At 40.3% G+C, this 24,265-nt stretch overlaps 1 protein-coding gene across 1 annotated transcript; it reads right to left on the bottom strand.

The window, feature by feature from the left end:
- Positions 1-353: 353 nt before the first annotated feature.
- On the bottom strand, positions 354-22,697 carry RAB38 (RAB38, member RAS oncogene family). The gene is made up of 3 exons (XM_075140178.1): positions 21,303-22,697; positions 12,067-12,347; positions 354-506 (listed from the first exon to the last, which is right to left on the bottom strand). Exons 1-3 carry the CDS (start codon positions 21,505-21,507, stop codon positions 354-356), a joined length of 639 nt encoding a protein of 212 aa, XP_074996279.1. The 5' UTR covers positions 21,508-22,697.
- Between the last annotated feature and the right edge of the window lie 1,568 nt (positions 22,698-24,265).

Genomic DNA, 24,265 nt, shown 5'->3' with positions numbered 1-24,265 from the left:
TTGGAGGACCAATAGACAAGTAGAGTATTACTGCAGTCACATCACAAATATGAGCTTTCAGAAACCACATTGCAAAGAAATAGGTTTTGATATCACTGCTGGTACTACTCAACTGGGAAAACACAACCATCACCATAAGTCTTATTTGACAAGTAACCAAAGACAGTTTTGAGTAGTTGCTATCAATGAACAGCTCAGAACAAATTTTAGCTGTCAAAATTATGGAAAAAGTTAAGTATACTTTTGAGAAAATGGCAATCTGCTTATGGACAATCTGGGCAGACCGGGTACATTGGATAAAGCATACATTGTGAATCATAGTTGTTCAGCTCTTGTAATAGTCTGGAAGTCTCTTAGGATTTAAAGCAAGCTGAACAACTGACAATCTTGGAGGAATTCAAGTGTGGTTTTACAATATCTGATTCAATAGACTGAACTGGATCACTCTCACTAGCAATTATGTGTTTCACCAAGCATCTGGAAGCTTCATTGATGTTTATATTTTCCTGCAAGTGAAAGAGAAAGAGAGGTTGATTAGTCAATATTAATTACACCATGCTGCAATATTTCCTGTGCATAATTAAATTTTTGTCTAGACAACATCAAAAGTTTACCTTCCTTAATAAACAGCTTTTAAAAATTGACTGTATTAAATAATGCTTACTGTAGTTTTTAAGTTAGTTTGGTTTTTTGTATATTATGATTCTTATCTCCTTTAAAATATACACAGAGCTTACTTTAAATTACCCCAGATTCCTGGTGATTTGATTACTTCAACAAACTAAACAAACAAATGCCAGAGGGATGTTAAAGACAGATGCCTGAAGTAATGCTCCAAAATCCATATTTTACTGCTGGAATAATGGTTACTCTGATTTTCAAATTATTAATTACCTATCAGCAACTACAGCCATCAACTGCACTTATTTTTTAAAGCCTTTTCCACAGTTTCAGGAAGATTTCTGTATACAATACTCACAATGAACCTGTGATGAACCAGATTCATTGAATAAATGATACAATCTAAAATTATTCACAAAACAGTAAAAAAGTTCTGTATCGTTCGGAGTCCTCACTTATTTTTTCTTGAGGCTGAGTTATCTCCAATGTAGTGCTTCAGAAGAGCTATATCACCATTGGTTTCATTTGTAAGACAGAAATCCTCACTCTAGGAGTCTAGAAGGAAAGGCAAAGCACGTCTTTTTCTACATGTGCCTTATTTCAACAGCACGTTTAACTTGCAGCAACCCTTACTCTGTTTGTAGAATAAGCAAAGCTGAAACAGCCGGATCAGTGAGACACAGCTCAGCACAGCATATAAAATAAGCAGTAATACTGAGTAAGGATTTTTTTTTTAATGTCAGCCACCGATACGTTTGGAATGAAAAGTCAGGCTTTCTGGCATAAAAGACACTCTTCTACTCTAACCATTGGCATTGGTTATTTATTTTATATGACAGGAGATAGAAACCTCACTGTAGCTTCAATCTTCTGGGAAATCATATCACACACCCACACACATACATATAGAAATGCATCCAAATATGTATGTATATATTTAGGTATATTCACACACTCCTCTTGCTTCATAAAGATCATGTTTTTATTTGCAATCTAAGACTGACCCAGGTTTCCAAGCTGAGTGTGGAGCCTGTTGTACTGAGACCGTAAACACCCATGCACACAATGTCATGAATGCAATGTCATGAATGCAAATGCTTAATATTAATGCATAAATAACCTGAAAAATTTAACATATACACATTTTTTTTGCATGTGTGTGTTCAAAAAAGGTCAGATGAGATGTTTAAGTATGAAGTTCAGCTATAAAAGAAAGAAACCAAAGTACACGTGTGTGTGTTTCAGTAGAGGTGGTGCAATTATATGAAGATGAAAAGCTAAAGTGATGGATTCTGTGAGGCTGATTTCTAATCCCCCTGAAATGGCAAAGCTCCACAAACTCCATTGACCATCCCTTTGCACCACAGTAAAGAGCTGAAATCTGGGGATTTAACTGAAAATGTTAATTAGTGCCAAGATTTCACAGGTTTCTTCAACTACACAAGTGAACTTAAATAGTTGAAATTTGACCTGTAAAGAATATCAGCTGGTTGTAAAAAAACAAATCTTTAGACAAGACATTTACATACTAACCCCTAGAAAGTAATACAGAGCTGGGAATCAGCTCTGTACTGAGATGTTAAAATGTTACTGTATCACATGGCGCTCTCAGACCAGACAAGCAAATTCCTCAAGCATGCACCAAAAGTCTTTTTCAGAACACTGTGAAATTTTATTAGAAAAAATAGACAATGAAAAATATCTCTCAGTACTGCTTAGAAAGCTCAAGACAAAACAGGATTGATAAATGCACAAAAACACACACGTAAAAATCTTTTCCATTGTGTTTTCCTTTATTAATGGACTGATAAGCATTTCATTTACCCATGTGCTGCTTCTCTCTTGGGATGGCAGAATGCATTTTTTCAATAATGTCTTAGTCACTATCTGAGATTGTGCCCAAATTGATTAATGTTCAGATGTATTAACAGAAACCCTCTTTGTCAGAGGCTTAAGATCAGCATTTTGTAAGAGTGGAAAAGGGAGAAGGAACCCAAGCCCGCAAAAACATAAAATGGGTATCGGTGGACATCCCTCATTCCAACTGGTGATGGATGGAAGTCCATGTGCCAGACCCGAGCCTAAAAATTCAGAAGGAAAAAACAATTCTGTTTTACTTCAGTTAGAACTCAAACCAAAGTGAAATTGGATTATTAAACCTCTTTTTAAACCTCTTTTTAAACCTCTTTTTTGGGAAAGAAAGCCTAATTTGAACATGCAAGTATTGTTTTGGCATAAAAAGTCAAAATATTTAGCTTTGGGAATATGAAAATTAAAAACTACTCTTTTTCTGCATTGCTCTTTTTCCTTAACGAAATGATTTACCAGATTTGACCCATATTCCTTATTACATTATTAATTGCATTTTGGATTGAGTTTGCTGTTTCCCTGGTAGGTGTCCGTCCAGATCTAAGGAATATCTGTAAAGATAGAGATCATGCCTGGCTCTGGCCATTCCACTTGAAAAGGCTTCTACTTTCAGTCCATGCCCACCTTCCTCTCTGCCAGGGCACCATCCCTTCAGATGCACCTGCTGAAGTTTGTGACTGAGCTCTTACTTCTTCAAGCAAAATGTTCTGGTTTGCAAGGATTCACTGTTCATGCAATTAAAATTCTGCCTTTTGTTCTCTACGAGAGGAAAAGAATAAAAAGTCCCGTCCATAGTGTGTGTTAGATCAGAGAGGCATTTTCTTATCCTGAACATTTTTATGAACTGTCTAAGCTGTGTGGATGAAAATTTCTGCTGGGGTACAAAGGGAGCAAGAGAGGAAGGGTGACCCCGGCAGACAGCACAGCTATTTTTGAGCTTGTGTGTAGCTCCAGCCTTCTCCCATGGTTCAGATGGCCAACAATATTCTGGGCTGCATCACAAGAAGGGTGGCCAGCAGGTCGAGGGAGGGAATTCTGCCCCTCTACTCTGCTCTGGTGAGATCCCACCTGCAGTACTGCGTCCAGCTCTGGGGTCCTCAGCACAAGAAAGACATGGACCTGTTGGAGCGGGTCCAGAGGAGGGCCACAAAGATGGTCAGGGGGCTGGAGCACCTCTCCTGTGAAGAAAGGTTGAAAGAGTTGGGGTTGTTCAGCCTGGAGAAGAGAAGGCTTCAGGGAGACCTTATTGCAGCCTTTCAGTACTTAAAGGAGGCTGATAAGAAAGAAAGAAAGAAACTTTTTGCCAAGGCCTATTCTGACAGGACAAGGAGGAATGGTTTTAAACTAGAAGAAGGTAGATTTAGACTAGCTATAAGGAAGAAATTTTTTATGATGAGGGTGGTGAAACACTGGCACAGGTTGCCCAGAGAGGTGGTAGATGCCCCATCCCTGGAAACATTCAAGGTCAGGTTGGACGGGGCTTTGAGCAACCTGCTCTATTTGAAGATGTCCCTGCCCATGGCAGGGGGGTTGGACTAGATGACCTTTAAAGATCCCTTCCAACCCAAACTGTTCTATGATTCTATGATTCTATAAAGATGACAACTGGTACAGATGAGAAGTAACATGTTAAGTCACTCGCTGCAAGGAGCCTGTGCTCATGCCAACAAAGCCACTCCTGCTGTCCCAGCTCTATGCCTTGACCGCTTCCTTTCTGATGCTATTATTGCCTTTTGTTACAACCCTAATCCTAAGGTGTCTACTCCGTGTCCCAGGTCTGTGGATCAGACATGGCTGTATTCTGGTCTGTCTAATGAAATATTGATTTCTGCACCTCTCCTCCTACAGTGTGTTTTGGGAAAAAAAAAAAAAAATCAATATTCTGCTAGGCAGCGAAGCAGCTGCAGACAGTAGAAAGTGATCTGCTATCCAAACACAGACACCCAGAGACCTGATAATTTTAGAGGTGTTGAAAGGCAATCTAGGGAAGGGCAGAGAAAAAGGAGCAGGTGAAAATCCACCCAAAAAATACAAAGAAATCAACAATCAGAGAGTAAGATTGAACGGAGTGGAATAATCACAGACTCCCTACTAATTGTACTGAAACATGGAAACAGCCCCAATTATGCTTAAAAATAAAATTAATTATGTTTCAAAAAAGAAAGAAAATATAGGTGAGACAACAGAATGAAACGATGTCTTCCAGTGGGTCTCTATGTTGAAATGCCTTAACTGTCATCTCCCTTATGGCTTTTATTCTACACAAAACACCACAGGAATTGTGATGATTGCTGCAGTTCAGACTCTTTTCTTCCTCCTTTCCTTGCCTTGCCTTGCCTTGTCTTGCCTTGCCTTCCCCTCCCTTGCCTTGCCTTGCCTCACCTCTTCTTTCTCTCTCTCCTCTCCTCTCCTCTCCTCTCCTCTCCTCTCCTCTCCTCTCCTCTCCTCTCCTCGCCTCGCCTCGCCTCGCCTCGCCTCGCCTCGCCTCGCCTCGCCTCGCCTCGCCTCTCCTCTCCTCTCCTCTCCTCTCCTCTTCTCTCTCTTCTCTTCTCTTCTCTTCTCTTCTCTTCTCTTCTCTTCTCTTCTCTTCTCTTCTCTTCTCTTCTCTTCTCTTCTTTTTTTTTGTTTTTACTAACTTCCTTTCATGTTCTGAGCAAATTCTTTAGGTAGTACTGAGAGGCCTACTCTGCCTCCTTCGTGGAGCCACTTCTGAACGTCAAGATGTTCAGGGGCTATCTAGCTCTCGACATGGTACTAGATGCACCTGTAGTGCTGTAGCTTGTTTTCCAGCCTGCTCTGAGGGCACTTTTATCTTCACAGTTCTCCAAACACTGGGGAAGGTCTGTCTACCTATATTACTTTTAAGGCTGCTGTTACTCAGCACTGCATCTTTGATGTGTTTATCTTCACAGCATCTTTCTGTGACAGGGAAGTGCTGCTATGGCCATTTATAAAATGGAGAAAAAAGTTTCCTCTCAAACAGAGGAAACTGCATGAAACCTGGTCCAGCACATAGTGGCTAGTTGGAAAGTGGGAGATGGCATAGTTTGAAGTCTTCTCATGATAAAGTAGGAACGGAACACCATTCTTTCCCAAGGCTTGTGGGAGAGTTTTTACTGCAAGACCAAAAAGGAAGGATCTTATCCATATTATGGTGCCTTTGTTGCTATCAGTCCTCTCTTCCAGTTTTTGCTCTACTTCTCACATTAACATCCTGATTTAGCATGCTAGCTTTTATGAAGTCCTTTCCTGGGCATCTCCCCTTGCCCTGTCCCCTGAGATGCCTAACCCATTTCTGTGACTTTTGTGCCTCAGTAAGCCCCAGCACCTGAAAGACACCATCACAGTCAGTGGTGCAAGAACTGAGTTGTGAATCCAGCCCTGAGTGATTTACCCCGCATCAACCTGCCAATGTCTGCCAGAGCAAGGACCTGAACCCAGCTCCTGTGACGATGTCTGACTATTTGAGTCAGTCTTTCTCTTGACCCCATTGAGAAGGAATGCAAAAGTGAAAATCAGCACATGCTACTCTTTATTCTATTACCAAACAAAGCAAGGCAAAGAAAATAACTCTGAGCAACCTCTGAAAGCCAGAAAGCAACACTGGAAGACACAAATAAAATTACAGTTTGCTTTGTAGATCGATCTCCTTCAAATGTATGTTTTCAAAGGGCAGTTTTAGGGGAAGGGTAGCAACTCGGGGCAGGGAAGCAGGGTTGCATGATTTAAAACCTTTGAACCTACTGCTATGGGAAATAATGTCATAGTCTTGTAATGCAACAATCAGCTGAAGGGAAAATAAATACTGTATTGAATGTGCCTCATGAATAAGCTCAGCAAGCTTCTTTGCATTCTGGATTGCCTTCCCCCTTATCTGTCAGCTCTTTTGCAGATGCAGAACATTAACATTTAAAGCATTCCTTTTTAATATATGAAATAAATCCCCTCAGACTAGACTGGCTCTTAGCTCTTTACAGAAGAAAAAAAGGCCTTTGCTAGTTTTATGGGCCTGTCTCACTTCCAAATGAAACGTTTTTTCTTTGCCATGCAGGTATCTTAGATTCGTCTGTCTGGTTGTTTTCTGGTACAAAACTGCTCCTTTTCTAGACTTGGGTAGCTTCTTTCTCTGACTGAATCTGATGCTTCTGAGTCTTACCTTGAAAGTCAGGGTGAAGAACAACGTGTACGCAGGCATGTTAGCTACCTAACATGGGCACTTGGGGAGGTCTAAGCCAGCACCACTTAAGAGACATGACCTTAGACTCTACTACCGGAGTTAAAGGAAATCAACTTCCCTTAAGTAAATATTTACAAATTCAGAAATATTCATCTATTAAATGAGAATCACATACTTCCCACATTTTATTTCTATGATGCACTAAAATCTAGGAGCAGGGATATGACTTTCAAGATGTTTTAACCTGCACTCTAGAGCAAGGAATCTGAGGGAATGGCTCCACATGCTCCCTTAGCAGAGCTCCCTTGGAAACCACTGGCAGCAAAGTCTTATTAGGATGTTGTGCCATACTGCTGTGATTGTGGTTCTAGGAAAACACAACCATACAAGTTAAAAGCCATCCAGATGCATGAAATTCATGGATGTAAACTGCTGTGACTGCAACCCTGAGAACAAGATAATTTCTGTAATTGAATTCTTAGGGCTGATTGGATATTCTGCAACAAAACTGTTGGACTAAATGACCTCCAGAGGTCCCTTCCACCCTCAGTTCTGTGATTCTGTGAATGTCCAGCTTTTGGCCAATACTAAATAACATATTTCATAAAAGTGATCCAGAGAGCTATAGGACAGCTCTAATAGCTGTAGGATGATCTGAAACCACTCCTCTTCTTTTAGTCACAGGAAACAAACTCTGCAGAAGATTCTGCACAGAGTGACTGTATATCTGAACTGAAAACTTCTGCCTTAGGTGTCAGCTTCATTTCTTGGTTTATGGCAGAAGCTGAAATATTTTCTAAGGCTCTGTGTCGTGAGATTGGTTAGACATATTTTTGAGTGAATTAAAAAGACAATGTAGGGAGCTACACATCACTAACTGGGTCTGGCAGTCTCAAATGGATTGCTTTGGTTTCAGTTACCAGACCAGCAGATCAGCTGTAGTGTGTCAGCCTAATTCAAATACACGCCCAAACCTCGTCTGTCTTTATGGAAATCAGAGACACATATGCTGTTCCTCTGCTAGTCTACAGTATAGCTTTTTTTTTTCAACTTTCATAATAATTGTCCACTCAGAAGACTTGAACAATCTGTGATTTAAACAAGAGATAGTAGTGCACAGAGCTCAACTGGTAAGACAAACAGAATTGCTGTCCTTGCTTTGTGGAAGAAGAGGCTGGATCAGAGGAGACAGTGACTTTCTGAAGGTCACCTAGTAGATCAGTGGCAAAGAGGACTCTTGATTCCTAGTCCACCATCTGGACATTATGACACACTGTGGATTGCCTGTCAGACAAAAGCTGGAGAAGGGACACGTTATTATTCACCTTTCCCAGAGGAGGAAAGATTCTATAACTTTTTCCTGGTCCAGATAGGATGTGTTCAAATAGCCCAGAGACTCAGTGTTCTTTCAGTCTCCAGGCCACGATGCTCAGCAGACAAGGAGCTGTGTGCTTAGCCTAGTTTGGTAAGGATCTGAAAAGCACGGCTACCAGCCCTTCTGGGAAATTTGGACAAAAATTGAATGTCTTTTCACCTACTTCTGTATTGCTGACAGCAGAATTACAGCAGGGAAAAGAGGAACTTGGGCTTAACCATAGCACAGCTATGGTCAGTCGTAAGGTATTTCTGAAGTAGGTATTTTCAAGCACACTTAGTTTTGCCTGACTTGTCTGTTTTAATGCATAAATTCCATTTTCATTATAAAGTGATAATAAGCTTGAAATTGCTGCTTTTCTAATCCAAGTCAAAAGCTAACCTCTTTGAACTAGGAATGGTGGTGAAAACAGTTTAAAGGCTTGGAAATGTGAGTGGAGCTCTCAGCTGCTCTGGCGACACGCTGGATAATTAAATGTGTGACAGGAAGGAGAAATTTCCTTCCTTTAAAAATTGCATCTTTTACAATAGTTGTGGTAATGAAATTTATTGAAGAATTTAATATTAAGGGTTATTTCGTGAATATCTGGGGATGTGCCTTTTAGACTGCCATCAATATCAACAACCCAAATAACCATATATAAAAGAGACCATGCTCTCCACTGGATATATGGTGATATGTGTAACTTACGACTATACTGCATTGTGCTGTTGCCCCACAAGGCCCTTCTTACATGGCAAACTATCAGAACAAGGGAGCAGAGGATTGGAACAGGCTGAGTACTTCCTTTAGATTAATGTAAGAATCAAAACTAATATGTAAGAATGCATTAGGTCGCTCAAATGTTTTATATTGAAGTTGTTAACTTAAGAAAAACAGCACCAGGGAATAATACAATGATGTTTTTTGGTGTAACCTGCCAGTGCTACAGACAAAAATTTCAAACCATTGACAGCTTGAAATATGGTAGGTACACATATAGCATGATACTTTCTGCAAGGCACCCAGAATTAAAAGATGTATTTTTGTAAATAATCACCTTTGTTTTTTCCAAAATGCATAAATCATATTCAGTTTGTTCTGAAGGTTATAACATTTCCAAGCACGTCTCCAGAAAATCTCTGGAGATCTAATTATTCCAGGATACCACAAAAAAGAGTTATTACTTATTTGAACTGCTAAAAACTGCTAGCTGCAATATGATGACTTCTCTGTCATGTTATTCTGCTTCAGAAAAGAGTTTCTATTCTCTATAGCAACCATAGCTAGGTTTTTATTTTCCCCACATCCAAGTTCAATTATTTAATATGCCCTAGGCTGAAAGAATACCAGATACATGTTACATCCAATATTTTAAAATAGTAGTAATAATGACTTTTGTTTAGAAAAAATGTGTAGGTTTCAGTTCAGAACTGAGACCAAGTGGGGAAATTATTCTGAACTAACTTAGCCTAAATGTTGTGATTCTAACATCTTTAGTGGAATTATTTTTCTTTGCATCATTTTAAAGTCAGAAGCCTCCAACTCTGGGTGGAAATCAGGTGTGGGGATTGCAGAATAACAGATCCTAGCCTTTAGTCTATAGCAGCAGAGAACAGCCTGATAACAGTTGTGTCCTCAACTCTCACCGCTCCCTTCACAATGGCTTTTGAAGATAAGACTTGTCATAGCTGTATTTCTTTCTGTTCTTGCATGATTGCACTGTTAACCTGAGGACTGTTTAGGTTTCTGAGTTAAATAAAGTAAGAAAAATCTAGATACTTCCTTTGTTTAAAATAACTCTTAATTCTATGTGGCTTAGAAAAACTTGGACTGAATTTTCCTCTGTGGTGACTTTTTTAAATTTTAGTTGTCCTTTACACTTCCATAGTTCTGCCCAAAACTGGCTCCATCATCATGGTAAAACTCTGCTGCCTTTGAAAGTGTTTATACATTCATTCTCTGCCATGACCTGCTATAGCCCTTGGCACAATAAATGTGGTTGCTCTTTTTAAGAGGTGGACAGGTGCTTGCTGGGAACTGATGTATGGTATTCAGGGTACAGATTCCTTTCTCATAGGCCAAATTGCAGTGACCAGCTGCATGACTTTGCTGATCCAAACTGAGAAAAATGAAACGATGGCCCTGTATCCTTTAAACAATGGTCCATCCTGTTCCCTCTCGTTCTCTTTGAAAGTCTTTTAGATGCAAGCATTTTAAAACAATCTGTTATTCATTTCTCTCCACATGATTTTTGTGATAGTTTTGCCCACAGGTCTTAATTTTCAGTGAATTGGTTCTTGTCCCCAGGAAATGTAGAGTCGTACATGTCAGAAATGAAGAAAAAGTAATTCTGAAGAAAACAGCCATATACAGTGTTACACATCACTGGTGAACTGGATCCCAAATACTCACAACCAGATATTTCATGTTATTTGTGGCCTGAAAGACAATTAGACACCTAATAGAGTATTGAAAAGGTGCTGAATATGTAGTTCTTATACAAATAGTAATAATTTGTCCTGTAATAATCCTCTCATCTTCTTCTTGTAGCTGCTATTCCAAATGTTTTGCTCTCTAGGTTTTCTTTTTTTCCTGGAATAATTAGCTTTCTGCCATAATTATCATGAAGAAGCTGATTTAAGAGATCTTGGCCTCTTTCTTAACCAGAACTAGACACTGTCCATAGTAAAAGTTTGGTTATCCTAGAGAGGAACACTGGATTCTGGTGGCCTCATCCAGCACAAATCAGCAGAGAACCACAAACCTGAATTCAAACCAGGTCCTGCACATGCAGGAATGAGAAGTACCCTGTTTGTAGAGCAAGATAATTTACACACTGACCTAAACCAAATGTCTCCGTAAAAATGGCATTTTGAAGAAACAGTGACTAGTTTTGAGACCCATTTGGTAGGAAAGCAAAGACTGACCACAAAGACATCTCAGCCCAGAGTTCATGCAATGTTGAAGCAGACTAGGACATGCTGCTAGTCACCTGCCGTTACTTCTGCTGATTACAAGCGAGACTTCTTTTAAATGTTAATGCTTAAAGAAGGAGTCAAGACCACAAAAGTAAAATACAAGTATACACTCCAAAGGTTCTTAAGTATCTTTCATTAAGTGCTTAAAAGACATTAAACAATAGAATGTAGCATTTTGGCTTTCAGTCTAATAACAACCTAGGTCAAACCAGAGCCAAACTGTTTACATTTAAAAACATCCAAACTTTCCCCCAGAGCTGTTAATGATGACACCAGCTTTCATAATCGGAGAATACAATAAACACAATATCCATTGAGCTGTTGTGTTCAAATCAATATTTCACATGCCGGCTCTCCAAACCTTGCATGCACTGAGATTATCTGAGAAATCTCAGATTGATATACAGGACCACTGCACCTTGCCCTTTCTGATTTTTATCTCCATTTTCTTATAGGCACCCAGGAAATCTGTACGAAGGCAAGGAATTGAACCTCAGAGCAGCTCATTCAGCACTTTGAACACTGATCTTTCCTTCCTCCCCACATCTGTGGTTTCTCTGAAAAGGCTTTTGAGAATGAAAGCTTATAACAGTAAGCATCGTACAAGTACTATGACAGACTAGCTTTTTTTCTAGAATCTAACACAATAAAGCTATTGTCTCAAATCAACATTTCTCAGGCAAAGTGGTTATATAAATATTTGAGATAATATACACTGTTAAGAATTATGAAAAATATCCTCATATCATTCATAAGAGGTAGCTTTTGTGCCTTGCCAAAGGTCATCTTCCCCCCCAGACTATTACGCAGTAACTTGTTGACCAGTTACATACTTTACTGCTGGCCTATCATATTAGAGCAGCTGCATTTCAGAACGATGTATGTAATTTGCTTTGCAATAAAAGACCTAAAAGAAATAGAAATGTATTAATTTACAAATTCACCTTTAATTAATTCCACCAAGAGAGGAGCTTTGCAAGGTACACATTTCGACTGCATGAACTATTTTAGGAATCAATTTCTCTGTACTTGGAGAAACATCTAAAAAGAAACGGAAATATTACCTTGGCTGATGTTTCAAACCAGCCCACGAACCCATTCTCTTTGCAGAACTGATCCATCTTGATGCCGTTGTTCATAAGAACATCTATTCCCTGGTCGCATTTGTTTGCTAAGAGGACTGTCGGCACAGGTTTGCCATTTGGAAGAACCAACTTAGAGTCCAAATCCTCCTTCCATTTTGTCACTGCTTCAAACGTTGCAGGTCTTGTAACATCAAAGACAATAAATGCCCCCATGGCCTCTCTGTAGTATACCCTGGTCATGTTTCCAAATCTTTCCTGACCTGTGATGAAGAAAGTATGAGGGGAAAAAAACACCACCTTGTAAAAATCACTGCTTCCAATCTAGGTCAATATTTCACACAACAGGTTTTCTAAGAGAACATTACTGAAGGTAGGACTTCATTTTGTAAGTCTCTGGAAAGCTACTCTTTGTCTAAATAATGATAAGTACCATGCTAGACCCATTTATATGAAAATGCAAGAGAGTATAGCATGAAAAAGGAGTTTTAAAGCAAACATCCAAGGAGATTTTATTACAAGCTTGAACTTCAGTGTACAGTCTTATTAAGCTGCCAGATTTCTAGGTCTGTGGACAGTACCAAGGGTCTTGGTGTACGTTACAGGACTTTAAACAGGAGTCACAAAAAATCTAGGCACCAGATTGGAAGCTCCTTGATACTATGGTATTTAGTGGGAAACATCTAACACAACTGACCTGCTCGTGCATGAAGAGGATCCTGCGTATTCTCACGCAATGATAATAATCAACAGTAACATAATTAAGCTCTGGAGTCATACCAGGCATTAAAGTCATTATGAATTTACTTCTACTGGCAAACTAAAACACAGAAGTGAGAAAGGTGAATTTAAAGCCTTACAAACTCGGGAAGTGTTCTAAGAAATAACACAGCAGTAGCAATATGAAGAGCTGTATTGCTCCAGTGAAAAGATCTGGGAGAAGACATTTCACACTAGTTTTGTTCAGAAGCTTTATGGTTTTATTTGCTGAATTCAAAGTGTTTTCTGGGAAGTTATTTACAGCATTTTTGTGAGCTAACAATATATTATTATATTCAAACATGGACATTTGTAAATATCTATCATTTTGTATGATTAACAGTGTAAAAATTAACACACTTGACGTCAGGATGTGATATGTTGCTTAGCTGTGGGTTTGTTAATATATATGCCATTTTCACGGGAACTTTGAGAAAATGTTTCCAAGAATGGGAATAAATTACACAGAATTTTTCTTGAAGTTAAAAAATAGAATTTCTGTTGATGTTTACTGCTGAGCTGTGATCTAAAAAGAAGAATTATAAATTCCTGAAACATGTCCTGGGGGACACTCACATTGGGTGGACTGCCCAGTGGGTGAGGAATTGGTTGGTTGCATCCAGAGGGTAGTGGTCAACAGCTCAATGTCCAGATGGAGATAGGAGATGAGTGGTGTCCCACAGGGGTCCGTATTGGGACCAGTACTGTCTAATATCTTCATCAACGACATAGACAGCAGCATCGAGTGCACCCTCAGCAAGTTTGCAGATGATCCCAAGCTGAGTGATGCAGTTGACACGCCTGAGGGACAGGATGCCACCCAGAGGGACCTGGACAAGCTCGAGAAGTGGGCCTGTGTGAACCTCATGAAGTTCAACAAGGCCAAGTGCAGGGTCCTGCACCTGGGTCAGGGCAACCCCCAGTATCAATACAGGCTGGGGGATGAAGGGATTGAGAGCAGTCCTGCCGAGAAGGAGTTGGGGGTACTGGTGGATGAAAACTTGGTCATGAGCTGACAATGTGTGCTTGCAGCCCAGAATGCCAACCGTATCCTGGGCTGCATCACAAGAAGGGTGGCCAGCAGGTCGAGGGAAGGGATTCTGCCCCTCTACTCTGCTCTGGTGAGACCCCACCTGCAGTACTGCGTCCAGCTCTGGAGCCCTCAGCACACGAAAGACATGGACCTGTTGGAGTGCGTCCAGAGGAGGGCCATGAAAATGATCAGCGGGATGGAACACCTCTCCTATGAGGAAAGGCTGAGAGAGTTGGGGTTGTTCAGCCTGGAGAAGAGAAGGCTTCGGGGAGACCTTATTGTAGCTTTTCAGTACTTGAAGGGGGCTTATAAGAAAGATGGGGACAGACTTTTTAGCAGGGCCTGTTGCGTCAGGACAAGAAGGAATGGTTTTAAACTAAAAAAGGGTAGATTTAGACTAGATATAAGGAAGAAATTTTTTATGATGAGGGTGGTGAAACACTGGCACAGGTTGCCCAGAGAGGTGGGAGATGCCCCATCCCTGGAAACATTCAAGGCCAGGTTGGACGGGGCTTTGAGCAACCTGATCTAGTTGAAGATGTCCCTGCCCATGGCAGGGGGGTTGGACTAGATGACCTTTACAGATCCCTTCCAACCTAAATTATTCTATGATTCTTTGATTCTACGATTCTATGATCTCACGACAACAGCAGCCTTTAAGCAAGACAACTCTTGTATTTAACCATATGCTTCCACAGCTGAGAAAATGTGCTACGAAAATAGACAACATTCAATGGAAACCTGTTTCTAGGATTATTTTCTCAGTGTGCATAATTTTGAGTAGATTAGTAAGACAAGAAGATTGTCAGTCTGCCTCTGACCATAGGAAGGTTACCTGTGGAGGTTTTATCTGATGGAAATTGTGCTGTCAAATGTAAGGCTGGGTTGAGAACTGAAGAGTGCTGATTACTGGACTTCTAGACCATGCAGTTTCATTTAATGGAAATAGCACTGAATGCACTTAATGCGGTCAACACCATCTGTTTGTGATGTTTATCTTTGGTTTTATGCACTAGCTATTGCAGCAAGGAGAAAGTCATTCACATGATACAGAAACCAAAAGTGGATATCTGTCTTCTCCAAATTCATGTTAGTTTTTTTTTACTTTAAACAAACACTGCGTCCCATTGATAAATCAAGATAGAAATACATCAATTCTGGGAAATATGAGGCCATATTGACCTCATGGCTATGGTTTATTAAAATGTCTTATGATTCCTATCAGTGGGCTAATCAGATGAATGGCTAAGTCATGTGCTATTCAATAATCGCCTTGTTGAGAAATTTTTTTTCATCTGCAAGAAGGTGCCTTCAAACAAAAGTCAAGGTCTGATTAGAAACTTAGCAGTGACCCAAGCAGCAACATATACGATTAGTTTTTGATACATATTGTATTTCAGTGACACTTTTTACTTCTCCTGAAAAGTTCTTGAGATACTTGCAGTGTAGATGAGGTGTAGATGATGTAAGAACAGCTAAACTTGGGCCTTACACGTATTTATTGGGACACAGATCTCTAAGATAGGTGGGACATGTCCCAGAACATGAACTAAATTACTAATTTGCAGCATAAAATCATTCATCACAAACAATCAAAGTTATCAGAGCAATAAAAGGTTCTTATGATGTGGTCTACTGGCTAGTAGTGGCCCACAAACTTCTGACAAATGGTATGACACTAATTCCTCCCCCTGCTTCCAGCTGCTTTTGCAGATATCTAGGTTTTTCACTGCACAAAAACGCCACCATGTTTGTAAAAGCAGCTTTATGCAGGAGGACAGCGCTCACCAATTTCCATTTCAATCACTTCAAAGAAAGAGAAAGAATGGAGCTGGTGGCTGAATAAGGTGCCTAAACCCTTTTGAAGTGGTCTTTTTCGCCATCAGTTGCAATTAATATATGAACATACTTGTCATAAAGACATTATGCAACTTTGAATGGAAAAAGAGGTGGTTTGTAAACCACAGACTTTTAGTTTTATGTCATTTGCATAATGGCTTTACTTTTATTTAATTTACATTGTGAAAAAAGTGATCTCTAGTGTTTGCATTGTGTTTGGAGAGCTAAATTTTGTGTCTAAGGATCCAGGAGAATTCTTTTTTCCAATGATTCTCCCTTATGTGAACAAATACCTATCTTAATAGATGAGGTTCCTAAAACTTTTTCATTTAGCAGAATTACTGATGAAAATAGGCACTGTTTGATGTATTAAAGGCATCAGAATCTGGCCTTAGCAACACAATGGCTTAGGCAGTAATTAGGCTAGAAAATAGATCAACCATTAGGTATTCAGTGGTATCTCACAGGCAGCCTTGAATATTAGCATCTGCTTTATTGCAAGAGGGACTGGGGAAGGTGGGTTTTGGTTTTCGTTGCAAGGGTCAGAAACTTGTGAAATGTTTGTTTGATCCGGCCCATTGTACTTAACTGCATCCCTTGCAAGGCCACTGGCATCTGGCATCAAACCCCACGAGTCTGATGGCCTTTGCCCACTGAGACGGTGCTTTATATTGGGATTCATCAGCCCTAATGCAGGTTCCTAAAAATTAACTGGGTGTATCTAGGATTAGGGTCCCTTTGTAGTCAGGGACTGAGAAGAGGTATCTAGAGGGCATCTTCTCAGCAAGGATAGACATTTAAGAGTGGTCACATAAGCTTCATTAGAATCATAGAATCATAGAATCATACAGGTTGGAAAAGACCTCTAAGATCATCGTGTCCAACCGTCAACCCAACACCACCATGCCCACTACACCATGTCCCTAAGGGCCTCATCTACACGTCTTTTAAATACCTCCAGGGATGGGGACTCCACCACTTCCCTGGGCAGCCTGTTCCAAGGCCTGAGGTATTATGGAGGTATTTAATCTCAATTCCCTGGCGAGCCCATACTCAGATGGTTCGGTACAAGATATCTAATTGTTAAACCAGATGAATCCTACCCCACTTTGAAGTGAACCCAGTGAGACCAAGGTGCCAAAGCAACAAGATTTCCATTAAAGGGAAGGACTCCTTGTCTAAATGGCACCTGCCTGCACATTTATCCTAATCTCAGTGGCAGCTCTGCAGCAGGGAAAGGTATCATTTCATGGGCTTAAAGCAATCAACAGCTGAATCTTCATAGTTTGTAAAAATGCATCCCACATAAATTTGCCAGCATGACTTGTACAGAAATCTACAGTTTCCATTAACCGCTATAATCTCTGATAAAGTTATAAAAACTAATGATAAAGTGCTAAAACTCAGATAATTTCCACTATCTCGCCCACAGTATCTGAAATATAGTGCAAGACAAAAATTGATTAAAATTGCCTAATGCCCAGTTTTACAACAGGTTTTATTTCTTGCCACCATCCCTCATCCTAAGAGGCAAAAGCTTCTGGGAATCACCGTGCTTTACAGAGGGCCTTTAGCTAATACTGAGAAGCTGGAAATTGTGGAGAAGATTTAAACATTTTTTACCTTTCACTTCAAAATAACTTCCAGAATTTTCACCCTTGAATTCAAGTTATTGTCTTTATGAATTGAAACTTAAGCCAGACTTGAGATGCCACCCCAGAATGTGGAAAAGCAGGCTGCCAGCAGGATCAGGCCCATGGATCCCACCACAAATCTATATTGAAATAAAACCATCACAGCAAGGGACTTATTTATGTTTGCAGAACAGTAATTTCAAGGTAACTTAGCCTAGAAATCACCATGACTATCTTATTTATGCATACCTACTGCAATGCTTAGCAGCCACTAAAATCCTCAACTGCTGAGGATGTGCTGTGCCTGGCATTAGTGAACAGTCCGTTTACTCCTTCTGGAGCATAATAGTCTTAAAAACTTGACAACTGCAGAGACATTTGCCTATATCTGTGCAAAGATTGCTGTTTCCAAAGGTGAAAGTTGCAGGGAAAGGAAATGAAACTGTTTGTTCACCACTGGTGGTGTGTGGATGTCTCCAATGCATTGGACCAGCTGTTTATGAGATGAGATCCAGCCTTGTAAAAGCAAACCAACGTATTTTTGGTAGCAATGAATAATCCAGCCCACAGATACGCAGCAGGAGGGATAACGGTGATGCTGACGCAGCTGTGAAAAAGTAGCAGGGGAGGGGGGAGGCTCTGAAGTGCTGCTCTCTGCCCTCCGCTGCACTCACAGAGCTGCTCCCTGCAGTAAATCTGCAGCTGAAACTGGTCTTCAGAGAAATCCCAGAGCTGTGTGGGCACGAAACACGGACCGTAGCACTGAGAGCAGCCTTGCAGAGAAGTGAAGAGCAAATATGCCCAGATCTGCTGTCTGCAATAGTTGGTTTCTTCAAAAGCGGTCCCAGCCTGCATCTGCAGGGCCACCCCACACCACATCATATTCAAAATATGATGAAGAGTTTCTTTTAAAGCTTTCCTTCTAACAATCTGTTAATGAATTTAAAGGACACTCACACAGAGGCAGCAGAAAAGATAAGGAAACAAAAAAAAATTAACTGAGGAGCGAGATATAAAGATGTATCACACAGCAGTAAAGGTGATGGCATGCTTTAAGAGGGACAGGAACACCAAAAGTGAGAACTTGGGATGATATTTCGATGAAATAAAATGGAACTGTTGGGAGGAAATTAAAGACAAGGAGAAGTTTACTATGTATATCTCCTCCCACACAATAGTGAAAATTCAGTTGTTTGAAACCTTAGGCACTTCACTGGATCAGATATAAATTTTCTAACGCTTAGTTATCCTTATTGTTCAGCATTTATCTGTCATCTAAATAAATGCAGTTTCAGCATTTATCTAGTAGATCTTATCATAGTTTTGTTTACCAAATTAAAGAATACAGAAAAATATGTTACAGAAATATAAACTACATTTAACTATGAAATTAGATGGTACCAGGTGAGCCAGATTTGCTTTTTCTTCTTAAGTCTGTAAGGGTAAACAAGGGTAAACTGCTCGGTCCTACCACGGCTGGAGTATGTCACTCCTCCCATGAAGTCACGGTGTATGTAAATCCTACTAATAATGTAGATAGGCTTGACACTAGTTTTACTCAAAACATTTTTAAGAAAATTATTTCTAGATTGTTAAACAATTTACTACCCACTGATCCACACGGTGAAGTGCAAGGAAAAGTACACATTGCGCTTAGCAGTAAGTTCACTGGCTGTATAATGGAGGTGGGGAGGAGAGGATGTAAGAGCTAAAATGATACCTGATATATATATATACACACACACACATATACATATGTATTCATATAGTGATACATTTGCAGCATTTGCTTCAATTCAAGATGTCCTAAATGCTAAGCCAACATCCTTCAGCTCAGTTAGAGACTGAAAATTTATTGCTTTACCCCAAAGTTAAACATGACCTAATAACAGAGATTCTGCCAAAAGAGAGAGGATGTTCTGAGACCAGAGATTTTATTTTCCTCCCTCTTATCCTCGCATATTTCTGTTTTGCAAGTGGTGATGTGTGACGAGCCACAGCCAGAATAAAACACTTCCATTCCCTCCATATTTCCAATCAGTTTTACTTCACTTTCATTTTTAAACAACTTTTTTTCTCACCAGCCAGATGCCTTATTTGTGATAACTTCTATGCCAGCACCACACTGATCTGAATTCAGTGTGTTGCTTGTAGAACTTATTTTCTATGTGTAGCCATCAACAGCTAAAGCTCCTTACACAGAAGTCATTAAAACAAGACAGCAACTCTTTTTATTACCGGCCACTGTCTTGACCTTCACAGAGATGCTTTGAATTGAGCAATTCATATGAAATTTAGTACTATGCTGTAATTCTCTCTGTCATGTGTGATAACTCAGAAAGCATGCTAGCCATTCAGTACTACAACTTGGTGTAATTGCTTCTGCAGCCTGACTGAAAGCTACATCATATGATCCGCCAGCACATGATTAGTAGTGTAATAAATCTCTGCAACAAGGCATGCAAATACATTCTTTAAGTCCCTGATGCATTCAGAATTTACTATTAAATGCTTTTTCTCATGCAGCAAAGTTTTGCCGGATGTATTTATGGTTATAATTGGTCACTGGCGAGCAATAAAAGCAATGCTTTCCCCATTATTCCAACTTTTAATAAAGAAAACTGAGCATATATGTATTTGATAACATAAAACCACAAGACACTACTGATGTGTAAAAAAGCTGAGGTTATGCATGTTTTGCATAAAGCAGTGTTGTTGCATAAGTTTTGGTACCTTGGTGCCAAATTCAGAGCTCAGACATGAGGCAGCTAAGTGCAGAAGAAAGGCACTCCCTCCGCCGATAAGAATGTCAAGAATTTTCTCATTTCACTAGTTTTTCTCGGTGCCGTTCCAGACTAGATCACTGAACCCACAGCTCAGGCCAGAGGCTGGCACAGTTGCCTAACAGCTGATATAATTTTCACCTCTATTCCCTACTTAACAAATGTAACTTTGTAATTTAATTGAGGTTTTAAAACGCCCTCCTTTTAGCTGTAAGCTATTGTGTTACAGCTGAACTTGGATTCCTACGTACACTAAATGAAAAATGATTACTTATAGCATGCGAAATATGCCATCAAGATAAACTTTTATTTTGTGGACTGAATAAAAATGATTAATTCCTACTAATGGGGGTGGCAAAAATAAGTTGTGTTTTTAATTGGAAGCCTAATATAAAAAATCCAAAGCCCTGACAGCAACAATGTCAAATTCTGTGGTTTTTAATTACGTAAGCATGCAAGGATAGCTGGACTTCTTTATTGTTTTTCTTCCTGCATAGAGTAAATTATCTTTTTTTGCTTGATGTTGGAATAAGGACAGGTAAACATGAGTAAATACATTTTTAATAACCAGGATTATTACCAACTAGAAACACTTCTCTTTTCAAAGCATGTCAAAAGTTGTTTACATTTCATTGGGCCGAAGGAAGGAAGGTAGGAGAGAGAGGAAGGAGAGGAAGAAGGAAGGTATTCTGATAAAGTAACTCTGTGATACTTTTTCCTTATTTTTTAGACTATAAAAATAATTTTAACCATCTTATTGTATCCCTCATCTCTTCCACCAAATTAAATAGATGTAACAGGAAATTCTTGTTACTCTCCCTCCCAGCACAGAGATCTGTTAGTCTAACGAGGGAAGCTGAGCAGCGGCAACTTCCCAGGAAGAACTGGGCCTTTTGGAGAGAAGTGCCCGTGTCCCCACACACGTCTAAGGGCTTGGGAGAAAAGTCAGGCAGGGCCGGTTTCATTCTGACACCCCTTGTTTGGAGGTCTGCTGGCTTTAGGGAAGCTCCAGAATGACAATCTGCCCTTAAAGGTTTCCCTCCTCAGTCTCCTCTCCCTCACCGCATAGGCACTGGTAGTTTCCAACTTAAAGATTAGTACAAATTTGGCTCTATATTTTGTATTGTCTCTGGATGGGTTATGGGGCAAAGCGTTCTCCTCTGTACTCACCCGCAATATCCCAGAGCTGCAGCCGTACCACAGTCTCAGCATCCCAGCTCAGCACCTTCAAGGCAAAGTCCACCCCGATAGTGGCCCGGTAGTGGGGGGAGAAGTTCTGGTGGACATAGCGTTTGATGATGCTGGTTTTGCCCACTCCCAGGTCCCCGATCACCAGCAGCTTGTAGAGGTGCTCCTTCTGACTGTGCTTCTGCATCTTTCCTGTGGCTGCGGCTGCTCCCTGCGAACTGATTGCATGCTCTGCCCGAGGAATCCTGCCAGCCCGAGGGGGAGAGCGGGAGTGAGGAACCGGGGAGGGAAGGAGAGAAGGTAGGTGGAGGCTCTCTCCCTTTGTACGGAAGCAGGATCACCAGGTCCAGCAGGCAGCCCTGCTGGGAGATGAAGTAAGCAAGGGACTGCGGGAAGAAAGTCTCCCAGAAAGTTTTGTGTGGGTGTGTGTAAAGGTCAGCACGAGGTGTCTCTGGGATTAGTCTGGCTAAAGACTTCACAGGAAAATTCATACAACTGTCCTGTTCCTTGTTTCACTCCTCGCTGGAAGGACAGTGTTTCTATTGTGCACTAGTTTTACATACTTTTTTTAATCACTGCCTTCTTAGTGATAATTTATCACCCTATGCTTGTTTCCAGACTCTTTAAAATGCCAGTCACTGCAAAAAAGCAGAAATCTCCTTTCAGAGGTTTTATGCCTCCATTAAAGTGCAAAAACTAAACCAGTGTGACTTTAACTTCGGATGTGATTTGGTTTTAATTAATGTAAGTCAGTGTGAATGCAGTTATATCACTAGAAGTGGCAGTTGTAGCAATATAAAGCATCTTTACATGTGTCCATGCCAGGAGGGCTGTGTGAATTTAATTTTAACAGATACATATTTTTAAGTTTCATTAACATAATTGTGATTGTCTATACCTATAAGCATGATCACTGCTGCTGAATGCAGCACAGAGCTCATGCTTTGTTTTTTCATACAACTGGACTCTAACATGCAAAAAATCCAGATTTATCTCATGACTCCAATAATCAGAAGTTATGAAAGCATAACAGCATTAGAGCATACGAATGCCAGTATCTCAATGGTCCTCTATTTTCCAAAATAAGTGATATCGAACTTGCAAACAATTGAACACATTCGACTAAATCATTCCACTGACATGATTAACCCTATATTTTAAATGAAGAACACAGTAACAGTTTCAACTTGGCAGCTTAGCTGTAGACGCCTATCCATTGCCTACAGGTGTTTGATTCTTTTAACAGTTTGATAGCAAACCCCCAGAATTTTAATATTGTGTGAAACTCATCCATGAACGATTTTTACATTTATTGATGATCTTGATAAAATGAAAACACATTTTACACTTACTGAAATATTATTTGATGGAGTTCTTATCCAATGTGCACTGAAATGGCAGTAGAAATTTGTCATCTATCCAAAAAGCTGGATTTTAGTAGACAAAGATTTCAGAAGACAAGTGGGAGTGGGTAATTTGAGGAGAAAAATGTCCTATTTTCCTTAAACTTTTTATTTTTAGTAAGAGACCTTTTTTCAATAAGACAAATTCTCTTTCCAAAAATGAGCTGTCATTTGTATCTTCCTGTTTGGAAAGAAAATTTTAAAGGGCTTAACCTTGTTAGCTACGGACATAATAAAAGACTACAATTTGAGAAGCAAACCAGTTCACTCCAATCAGTTACTATCTTTGCATGATTCAAGCTTATTATTGTTGCTACTGGTAGTGTGCGGTCTGTGAATCTTACCTTCACAGCACTGCTGTTTTAGGACAGGATCCAATACCCAAGCACTTCTAAGCACTCACAATTCCCCTCTGAAGTTGAAGATTTCCCATTTTAGAGGTTAAAAAAAGAACAGGTTGAGAGGGTTTAGCAATTTAGGAAATGACGGAGCTGGTGTTTTGGATGAGGTTGAAATTACGTCTGATCTTTTTTCCTTCTTTGATGATGGCCAGTGCTCAGAGAACAGTGCATGGAAGATCACTGTGAGCAGCTTTAGGTAACTGGAGGTCTTAGGCTATTAGTAAGCGTAGTTAGAGATTGGCTGACACCCAGAAGCATGAGGCTTTACCTCTCTTCCAAAGTTTTTGTTAGTATTAGCTTTAATAGCTCTGGATAATCGTGTTATTTGTTTAAGTTTCCAATTCTTCTTTGAACCTGGCTAAATTCTTGGCCCCAGCAACACCCTGGTACAATGAGCTCCTCATAGGCTTAATCAAGGTCACCCTGGGATGGCGGTAGGGATACAAGCGAGGTGTTTAGCAAGGTGTTCAGATGTGGGGTGAGCATGTAGGAGGCTTCGTTGCATTTAGAGGGATGACTTAGTGAGCTAAAGTGAGGCATGGACTGAAGCATCTTGCTAAGTGAAAGCTGTACCCAGATCTCCTAACTCGATGGTGAATTGGCTTTTATAGACACCATCTGCTTAATGCTCCTGAGGTGCAATAAGGCCCTCAGCCCTGCCTTTTGGAGGACTGTTCCCACATCCCACCCCACTATGTCAGCACTGGTTTGTCTTCATTGTCATCTGAAGGCACTGGGGCAGGGAGGTGTGGCTATACTGCTCATTTGCAGCTCTGCTGCAAGAAAGTAAACACTGTCATGGGGTAAAGTAGATGATAATTTGGGCTGGTCATGTCTTAAGTGATCACTGCAAGACTTGTTTGATGATGCTAGCTGATCCCTTCGGGCACACAACCAGGTTACTGTGACTCAACGATTTGCTGCAGGTAGAGGTGTCCAGGGAAGCACACTTAGCCGGGAGCTGACGCAATGCAATCTGTCTTAGCTGAGACCACGGTTAAGGGCAGTTAATATAAACCATATTAGCTTGCATTTGCCACCCACAGGTAGGTAGTTAGCAAGGCTCAGCTGACAAGGAGTAACTTGTTAAGCTGGAAGAACCAGGTGGTGTCTCTGAGCCCCTATTCTGCTGCTTCAGGTC

Source organism: Calonectris borealis, chromosome 1 (assembly GCF_964195595.1).
Source record: "Calonectris borealis chromosome 1, bCalBor7.hap1.2, whole genome shotgun sequence".
Taxonomy (NCBI): Eukaryota; Metazoa; Chordata; class Aves; order Procellariiformes; family Procellariidae; genus Calonectris; species Calonectris borealis.
Note: the sequence above shows the minus strand (reverse complement) of the source record. Positions and strands in the feature narration are given on the sequence as shown.

Coding starts and splice junctions, on each gene's coding strand:
- RAB38 (XM_075140178.1), bottom strand. CDS start 21,507: ATGCAGAAGCACAGTCAGAAGGAGCACCTCTACAAGCTGCTGGTGATC. Junction 12,348..21,302: donor GCAGCTCTGGGATATTGCGG/GTGAGTACAGAG, acceptor TCTTCATCACAG/GTCAGGAAAGATTTGGAAAC. Junction 507..12,066: donor GGTTTGAAACATCAGCCAAG/GTAATATTTCCG, acceptor TTTCACTTGCAG/GAAAATATAAACATCAATGA.